At 40.0% G+C, this 9,061-nt stretch overlaps 2 protein-coding genes across 2 annotated transcripts; both read left to right on the top strand.

Moving 5' to 3' along the window:
• The first annotated feature begins 271 nt into the window (after window positions 1-271).
• Window positions 272-4,087, top strand: cyp21a2 (cytochrome P450, family 21, subfamily A, polypeptide 2). The gene is made up of 12 exons (XM_023424950.2): window positions 272-404; window positions 606-797; window positions 937-1,026; window positions 1,106-1,260; window positions 1,415-1,510; window positions 1,781-1,891; window positions 1,994-2,080; window positions 2,308-2,391; window positions 2,502-2,615; window positions 2,712-2,878; window positions 3,448-3,551; window positions 3,651-4,087. Exons 1-12 carry the CDS (start codon window positions 272-274, stop codon window positions 3,902-3,904), a joined length of 1,587 nt encoding a protein of 528 aa, XP_023280718.1. The 3' UTR covers window positions 3,905-4,087.
• Window positions 4,088-4,229: 142 nt separating this feature from the next.
• On the top strand, window positions 4,230-7,222 carry LOC111668807 (uncharacterized). Its single transcript, XM_023424943.2, has 8 exons — window positions 4,230-4,826; window positions 5,162-5,443; window positions 5,539-5,823; window positions 5,904-6,188; window positions 6,293-6,550; window positions 6,661-6,765; window positions 6,873-6,898; window positions 7,009-7,222. The coding sequence occupies exons 1-8, from the start codon at window positions 4,754-4,756 to the stop codon at window positions 7,129-7,131; spliced, it is 1,437 nt and encodes a 478-aa protein (XP_023280711.1). The 5' UTR covers window positions 4,230-4,753; the 3' UTR covers window positions 7,132-7,222.
• The last annotated feature ends 1,839 nt before the right edge of the window (window positions 7,223-9,061 follow it).

Consider the following 9,061-nt stretch of genomic DNA (forward strand, 5'->3'; position numbering starts at 1 on the left):
TAAACAAATGTCAGTATGACTGCCTATGTCAACTGTGATGTGTTGTCTTGCCCTTCAGCAAGTCCCAGCCATGTTTATCAGGCTCTCAGGTTTATCAGGTGTTGCAGTCATCTCATAATCAGAAAACTTGACCCAAAATATTTAGATGTCCTTGATTTTAGGAAAAACACCAACAAGCTGACATGATAAGAGACTGTTCAGACGACTATAAATGGGACGAGCAGTGCGATGACCAGCTTTCTGAAGTGGGACACCAGCAAGGAGCCACAAAATGGCAATAGAAATATCAGTGATCAGTATTGGAGCAGTATTTCTAGTTGTTGTGCTGTTCACGGTGCTGACCTACATTTCTGACCGGAGAGGCAGAGCTGTACAGGCAGATCACAAGAGAAGCAAGTCTACAGGTAAATATGTATTTGTTGTCTTCATATGTATATTTGACCATGCTGGTTGTATTTCAGTTTCATAAAAATGTAATGATTAATGAATGAGACAGTTATTCCATACATGGATAACTAGAACACTTGATCACAGATCTTCATTTTTGGTCAAATGGGTTCATATAATTTGTAACCATCCTCTCTATTTCTTCTAACTCGATCTAGGAGCTCAATCTGGACTCCTGAATTATCTCTATCAGTACCTTCCCTGCTCCTCATCTCCCTCCCTCCCAGGTCCTCCTCGCCTCTTCCTCATAGGCAACATGATGGAGCTGACACATGATCATCTGCCAATTCACTTGACCAATCTGGCACAACGCTATGGAAATATTTATCAGCTGAAATGTGGAAACACAAGTAATCATCCCATTTTAGACTTCTTGTTTTTATTTTTTATTTTACTGTATCAAAGGCTCACATAAAAACAAGCAAATCAACACTTAGGAAAATGTTGTGGACAGTGAGGTTACAATACCCCGTTTTGTGTTTTTTCCAGCCATGGTGGTACTTAATAGTAGTGAAGTTATAAGAGAAGCACTGGTGAAGAAATGGTCTGACTTTGCTGGGAGACCAATTTCATACACAGGTAAACAACTTAAATTTAAACCTAAACAATTATTGATATGTTATTTTATGTCCTTATAACCTCTACTGACGTGTATCAGGTGATACTGTGTCTGGGGGAGGGCTATCCATCTCTCTGGGGGACTATAATGAGGAGTGGAGGGCACATCGTCGCTTCGTCCACAGTGCTTTGCAGCGTTGCTGCCAGAAATCTTTGCATGATGTGATTGAGAGACAGGCCCTGCATCTGCGAAAGGTACAGATGGCAGAAGGAACAGATTGTACACCAGTATCTATCTAAAAAAAATAGAGATAATGAGATAGCAGAGATCCAGACTGCAAATCGAATGTCGGGGTCACATAAAAGTGGTTACATAAAAAAGATAAAGCTTGCTTTCTTCATTGTTTAGGTTTTGATGGACTATAAAGACAGTGCTGTAGATCTCTCAGAGGATTTCACAGTGGCAGCCAGTAATGTCATCACCACTTTGGCTTTTGGAAAGGAAGTAAGTACCTTTCCTCTCACGGTTCAATTTGTGCCTCTGGGTAAATAAAAAGAGTAGTGGTTTATAACAAAATCTGCTTTTCAGCAATGAACAGTTGTGATTGCGGCAGAGCAGTGTTTATGCAGGGACCTGGGGAATTCCACTGTTTATGTTGCCTTTTTTTTTGGCAGCTTCTATTACATAGGTGCATTCATAATGTGCTATTTAGTTACTGAACAGTGCATTTCAGTGGCAGGACATATTAAAAACACAAATCTCTGTGTTTCCTAGTATGACAAGAGTTCTTCAGAGCTGCAGCAGCTGCACTGCTGTTTAAATGAGATTGTTGCTCTGTGGGGCTCCTCTTGGATTTCTGCTCTGGACTCCTTCCCACTGCTCAGGGTCAGTAAATATTAACCAACCTGACTTTAGATCACAGAATACTGACTGTCAATAACCTTTAGATTTGGATTTTCACACATTGTGGCATCTGTTCTCTCAAAGAAATTACCAAATCCTGTGTTTTCCCGTCTCCTGAAAGAGGTGGCCAGGAGAGATGAAATCATAAAACAACATCTCAACAATTACAAGGTTCGTAAAAACAAAAGTCAAATAACATGTCATTGGTTTGAAAAACATCTAATAGAGAGGTGTAATTAGTTCAGATCAGCTCATTGGTAAGAAAAATGTTTGGTGTGGCTTAGTGATTAGATAACAGTAGATTAGACAACACTCTTTGAATATGTATTCAGAATAGTTGGCAAATCCCAGCTCTGCTTTGTTCATTTTTATCAGCTGTCGCTTTGTTATCTGTGCAGTCGCAAGACAAAAAAAATGAGGACGTAATCACAGGATCCCTCCTCCAGGGTCTTGACAAACATCACAACACAGAACATGGAGTGGTAAGGTCATTTAACAGTGAATAGCAGGGAAGATCAGTTTGAAATGTTCTGGAAGCAGAGTATGAGTTGGATTTGGAGGCGTCTGTATGTTATCCTTCTCCTGTCTCCAGCTCCTTACAGAAACTCATGTCCACATGGCCACTGTGGATCTTCTCATTGGGGGAACAGAGACCACTGCAGCTTGGCTGAACTGGACTGTGGCTTTCCTTTTGCACAGACCAGAGGTAGGGCACATTTATCCAACAATACCTTAAAACATGACATTTACACAGCCTGAAGTTGATCTCATTATATCTGTCCTCTCTTATATTCATCTTCAGGTGCAGACCAGGGTGCATGAAGAGTTGTGCACAGTGCTAGAGGGACGATACCCCAAGTACAGTGACAGACACAGGCTTCCCGTCTTGTGCTCTTTGATCAGTGAGGTGCTCCGACTCAGGCCAGTTGCTCCGTTGGCGGTGCCACACAGAGCCATCAGAGACAGCAGGTCAGCTAAGCTACGGGGGGAAAAAAGTGCAAAAAATACCACACCCAAAAAGAGTGTTGTGTGATTGAAAACATTTTTCATAATTTTCATAAGATACTTTTTTAATTTCTATTAGTTAGAGGCTTTTATTGTTAAGGCTCCAAGCATTTGTACAGGTTGATACACTAAATCTGGCACATCCCCACATTTCTCCCAGATTTTAAACTTTAAAACAGTGAAATATTACATATTTGGCACTACTTTGATGCAAACTTCTACCTTAAAGCAATGGAATAGATTACCGACAGCCTGGGAACCTCAGTAAAATGTTGCTATCATTACCCTGTGCAGTATGTAAGTATGTTGTTATACCAATGTATTTCACTTGAGGTGAGGCTTTACATTAACCTGAAATGCACCAGATTTCTAGTTAAGTCTTTGTCAGTGAGAAGGTAAACACAAAGGCCACACATTTGCACGTACACTAATTTTGTGTTGTTCTGCTGACATTATCTTTCTTGGGACATGTAACATTTTAGCCACTTTTCACTTTGCATGATGGCAAATGTATAATCCCCACATATATTTAGTATTGCAGGTTACTTCATCCCTAGGAACACAGTCATCATTCCTAATCTTTTTGGAGCTCACCATGATCCTGCAGTTTGGACTGACCCGTACAGCTTCAGACCAGGTACTGCTCTGACTGATGGGCGAAGTGCATTCCTTTCACTTGGCTCAGCAGACTTCAAATAAAGTTGCTAATATCTCTCTCTTTGTCTCTCCCCTTCAGAGCGTTTTCTGGACGGAGGAGGAGGCTCCACCCGTGCCCTGATCCCTTTTGGAGGAGGTGCTCGGCTCTGCCTGGGGGAGTCTGTTGCCAAAATGGAGCTCTTTCTGTTCACTGCCTATTTGTTAAGAGATTTCCAGTTCATCCTTCCTGAGGGCGAGGCCGCTCCGCCCGACCTGAGAGGAGTTGCTAGTGTTGTGCTCAAGGTCAAGTCCTACACAGTTATAGCACATCCAAGACCTGTGACTAATCCCTGAAGTGCAGAAGGTGTACTGCTTACTTGCTGCTTCAAAGTTAGTGTGCAAATGAATGATTTGTTAAACTTAAACATATAAATATAATCATAGAACCTTCACATGTATAATTAATATCAATACTCCTTCTGTTTGTATGCAGTTGTTGGATATCCTTATTAAAATGACCTGTTAATGGGTGCATTATTTATTTGATCATTGTTAGATAACATGTCTAAACCCAGGCATGTATTTCACTTTGATTAGGCAAAACAAACTGCATTATTAGTATCTGTGTTAATTATAAAATTATATACATATTAATAATGGTGGAGAGAGGAAATTACAATAATGGTGAAGTGGGTGATCAGATTTTCTCCAGAAAGGAAACTGAAACTGAGGAGCCAACAGAGTGAGCAGGATTCATGCGGAGAAGAATATCTGTCATAGAGTCTGACAGCACCACCCAGTGGACAAACACTGAACATGCTACCAAAAGTGATAAATTCCTCTCAGTGGAAAATATTATGTTTTTACTCCTCATCACTGACTAGGAGGCAGGTCTTGTAAAAGTATTTGCATTTTCACCATCATCTGCTGATAGATAACATTGATACAACAAAATTCTATTTGCTTGAACGTGTGACACACAGGAAAAATATTTCATGAAAAACACAATGACAGAGCACGACACATGAATTTATATATTGGCTATAGAATTGCATGAACACGGGTTCCTTTCAGGGGCTGGTCTTGAATGAAAAATGAGTTGCCTCAATGTCATTTCCTGAAATGTGTTTCTGAAAACTTCTGCTATCAGGGGATTTAGCAATAAGCAAGAAAATCTGCAAGAGGAGACCTTCTGAGAGAAGGATGATTTATTTTTCTTTGCTAGGACTCTGTCTCCTTTCTCTTACAGGGGCAACAGCTGGAGCTCAGTCATCTGGTAATTATGTTACGTCTCTTGTTAATCTGTCGTATATTTGTTTAAGAATATAACTTAAGAGTACTCATGTACTGAATGATGTATTTTAAAAGATTCAATGATTTAAACTGAAATGGTGCAGTACAAAATACTTGAAACTTGAACAAAAAAGTGAAAATTTCAGCTGTATTTATAAATGGGTCTAGGGTCACCAATTTCCCATACTTTTATTGATATTATATATATATATATATTGATATTATAGTTCTAAACATTGCTCTGGCAAAGGTAAATTAGTTTTTTTGAGAACTACTGACTTGGGAAATTAAATGCTTCTTTATCATCTTCTTCAACAGATCATTTGGTGATGTTTGCCTTACCCAGAGACAGTATTACTTTGCCATGTGGCATCCCCTCCGTTAGATCCTGCTCCTCTATCAACTGGAACATGACTGGCGAGTTTGGTTCAGTTACTGAGGTGGTGAAGGCTGGACAAGTGACAGCTCCAGACGTCCCCCGGCACGGCCTGCTGAAGGACTGCTCTCTGGAGATTAATCGCCCTGTACGCAATGATGCACGACTTTACACTTGTGGCAGTGGAGCACTCAACTCAAGTGTTTCACTTCAGATTCTTGAACGTAAGTAAATTGTCCTGTTACCTCAAAAAAAATTCTTGAACAAGTTAATAGCAATATCACAGCAGTCACGTGATGTTTTTTTTTTCATTCACCAGTTGCTGAGAGCTTAGCTGCTGCGGAGGGCACAATAGAACTTCACTGTTTCCTCAATACATATAAAGGACTCTTCCACTGTCACAACACAGGGATACATATCAAGTGGAGTACTGATGATAATACACCGATAAATGGAAATAGATTTCGCTTTGAAAACCCCACTGAATGCTTCTCTAAACTGATTATCAATAAAAAACTGACAGATCATCTCAGAAAATGGAAATGCCAACTATCTCAGAATGATGTGGTTAAAGCCACCGTCAGTTATACGACAACAATAACAGGTAGTAAAATGTGCTCAGCCCTAAAGAGAGATGTGTGGTTTAATATGTACAAAGTGTAACCAGTGCTCCCTTTGCCCCAGATGGTGTAGAGGAAGTGTTTGCTGCAGTGGGTGAGTCAGTGTCACTCTCCTGTAGCAACGCTTCCTCTCTTGGTGTAAGAGGCAGCGCGGAGTGGGCTGCGGGTGGAAAACCACTATCAGATGGTACCTCACACAAAAAGGGCCAATCAGAGGCGTTTCCTGTTAATGAAGACTCATCACTGTTCATTAGGAAAGTGAGTGCTCTGAATGCTGGGGACTACCAGTGTTCAGAGTCCACTGAGCAGAAAAAAGTGTTAAACAAAATCAGACTGCACACCCTCGATGGTGAGTGTTCAAACTCCAGAAGCCAGAGCCAGAACATAAATTGTGCCACATTAACTTTGCACCTGCTATTAAAACATTATTTATTCCTGTGTTTGTCTTTGCAGTTACTCCACAGTGTGGGCCAGGAGGAGAAAACCTCACCTTGACTTGTGTGCTTACCTGCACTGAACAATGTGACAAAGACTTCAATTTAACTTGGTCTGGAAGTAGCCAAAATAGCTGGCAGAGCAATTTGAATGACAACAACACTCTTAAAAGCAAACTAGTTCTCCCAGTATGTTCAATGAGATCGGAAGAAATAACCTGTGTTGTGCAAAGAGAGGGTGCTGTGATGGCAGCAAAGAAGTGGCGCTCTGTTAACTGTAAGTATGCATCATGCTGTAGTTGTTCTCCTGAATAAAACCCACACGAGACAAAAATGCACCCTTGTTTCTGAAACTGGGGGAAAATGATTATAATTCAATGTCCCCAGCTTTGCAAACACCTGCATGGTTAGCCCTTCCTCTCAGCCTCCTGATGTGTGCAGCTGCTGGAGGACTCTACATGTGCACGAAGAGAAAGCACAACAGGGATGCAGGTACTAATTCTGGTTAAGGAACCTCACATCCGAACTACAGCTATCATGATGAAATGATGATGAAAGTGAAATGTTACCTGAATGGCTGATGATATCTCTGTTTGCAGCAAATGAACAGTCAAGTATTGGAATGGTAAGAGGAAATACTTAAGACACAAAAAGATAATGGTGCTGAAACACTTTTTAATTCTGATATATCCTAATGAAATAAATATCGTTTTCTTCTCCAATTTTTCTTCACAGACTCATGTTTATGATGTAATTGAGGATGTAAATGCGGAGGGACTACAACAGCAAACACAATCTAACAGAGAAGCATCCACCACCACTGACAGTTTCTATGATTTATTGCAAGCTGTAAACTAGTGCTAAAGAGAAGTGTGTGTTTTTGTCTCCATTTTAACTTTGATTAAATCATTTAACCACCATCAATAAACTAAGAATTTGTTTTCTAAAACAGTGAGTATCTATGATCATTCACCATCCTGCAGATACGAATTCAACTTGGATAAAAGATTGTCTTGAAAGATTTAATTGTAAATATGACTCCAGTTCATTTAAAATGACAGATAATTGATCTATTAATACAAACTGGTGTCATGGTTTGCTATGGCAGACACTTTTTGTTAGTTTTGTTTGGACTTTTCTCACTTCCTGTTTTATTTTGTAATTTGGTTTCCTTGTGTGTCAGTGTTTTTGCTTCCTGTCTTGGTCCTGTTTCTGTGTGGTGATTGTCTGCCCCACCCTAATGTGTTTCACCTGTGTTCAATCACCCTTGCCTCCCTTGTCTATATAGTCTTTGTGCTCCCCTTTGTCTGGGTCGGTTTGTCATTGTTGTCTCTGTTTATCTCTGGGTTTGTCATCATCTGGTCGCGTTGCCTGTTCATGTCTGGTTCGTACCCAAGCTATTCATGTCCGGTTTGTCCTTAGTCTGTTCATGTTGCCTGTTGACATCCCCTGTGTTTCTCGTGTTTTGGCCTGCTGTTCCTTGTGGTTCCCCGTGCTTGTTTTTTAAGTTCTTTTGTTTAATAAACCTTTCTGTGTTGGCTGCATTTTAGTTCCACGCCTACTTATCCCTCAAACCCTGACAACCCCTCAAAACCTTGACAACTGGGTGATAAGTTATTCTTCTTTTCAAGACAAACTCAAACACTCTATAGTTTAGTAGATGTCACATTTTTACATAATGCATAAATGTAAGCAGGTAAAATTTCACAGGGAAAATCAGGTGTCATGGTGGCTGGACCATAAAAGGTAACTAGAAAATTCCAGGGAAATTTTGAGTGCCACGGGGGCTACTGCCGGGATGAGTACATGATTTATTTCCAGTGTTCAAAAGTCACCCTGATCATACTCTGGTTTTGAGAAATGTCTTGATATAAAAGACTCTGATATAAAACAATGTCACATCCCTCCATCATGTATTATGTGGGAAATATCTCATATTCTGTCTTGTTTTTTTTTAATAAAACAAGAGGCAACATGTCTTCAAACTGGCATTTAAAGGGTTAAAATCCTGAAAACTAATAAACATTTGGTAGGTTTGAGCAGAACTGAAGTGGTTTAAGATATTTATGCAAAAAAAGCAGAAAAAAATATTGATATATGATGATTTTATAGCATTTTCTTTGTGTGTCCTTTTTTGGACGTGAGGAACCCCAGAGGGTACAAAATGTGTTACCAGTGTATAATAGACCTGTAACAGTAACTGACATTAGATTTTAAAAATATGTAAAAAAAGACACTTTCTTGCAGAAATCCATACCTTCAGCTGTAACACAGCCAAAATGATCAGCAAATCAAAAAAGAAAAGTGAAGAAAATGTCCAAAAAAGGACAGAGGGTCCCTCTGTCCTGAGGGTTAATAAATCCCATAATTTTAAATTACCACTATTATGTTTTTTTCTGTGCTAAATTTAACATTACTGGGGAGGAGAGCAACGCGACTAGAAGTGACAGCGAGAGAGGGCTAGTAGCTTCTCCTCTCCTCTGTCTCAGCGGAGACCGTCACAACTTCATTCACTCTTTTAACAAAACAAAAAAAAAAGCAACGAAGGAAGCAGTAAATGGACTTACATATTTAAGACCTAACTAAATATAATTTAAGACCTAACATGCGGCTAATGTAAAGCTAGCGGAGCTTGGAGAGTTGGTTATCTGGTTGCTAGGCGCACGCACGCACGCACACAGGTCAGGAGCTGCCGTTGCCATGGCAATGTGAAAATCTGCCCAGAATTTGGCTTCTACATGGCTTCAAAACAACTGCAAATTATGAGAAAACCGTTACTTCTTTTCAT

Source organism: Seriola lalandi, unplaced genomic scaffold, assembly GCF_002814215.2.
Source record: "Seriola lalandi dorsalis isolate HSWRI2012SDOR001 ecotype SW California unplaced genomic scaffold, Sedor1 jcf7180002054762, whole genome shotgun sequence".
NCBI lineage: Eukaryota > Metazoa > Chordata > Actinopteri > Carangiformes > Carangidae > Seriola > Seriola lalandi.

Excerpts from the sequence above, each read along its gene's own strand:
- cyp21a2 (XM_023424950.2), top strand. The coding sequence starts at position 272 with ATGGCAATAGAAATATCAGTGATCAGTATTGGAGCAGTATTTCTAGTT. Across the intron at positions 405-605 it reads CAAGAGAAGCAAGTCTACAG|GAGCTCAATCTGGACTCCTG; the intron begins GTAAATATGTAT and ends AACTCGATCTAG. Across the intron at positions 798-936 it reads GCTGAAATGTGGAAACACAA|CCATGGTGGTACTTAATAGT; the intron begins GTAATCATCCCA and ends TGTTTTTTCCAG.
- LOC111668807 (XM_023424943.2), top strand. The coding sequence starts at position 4,754 with ATGATTTATTTTTCTTTGCTAGGACTCTGTCTCCTTTCTCTTACAGGG. Across the intron at positions 4,827-5,161 it reads AGCTGGAGCTCAGTCATCTG|ATCATTTGGTGATGTTTGCC; the intron begins GTAATTATGTTA and ends CTTCTTCAACAG. Across the intron at positions 6,766-6,872 it reads AAAGCACAACAGGGATGCAG|CAAATGAACAGTCAAGTATT; the intron begins GTACTAATTCTG and ends CTCTGTTTGCAG.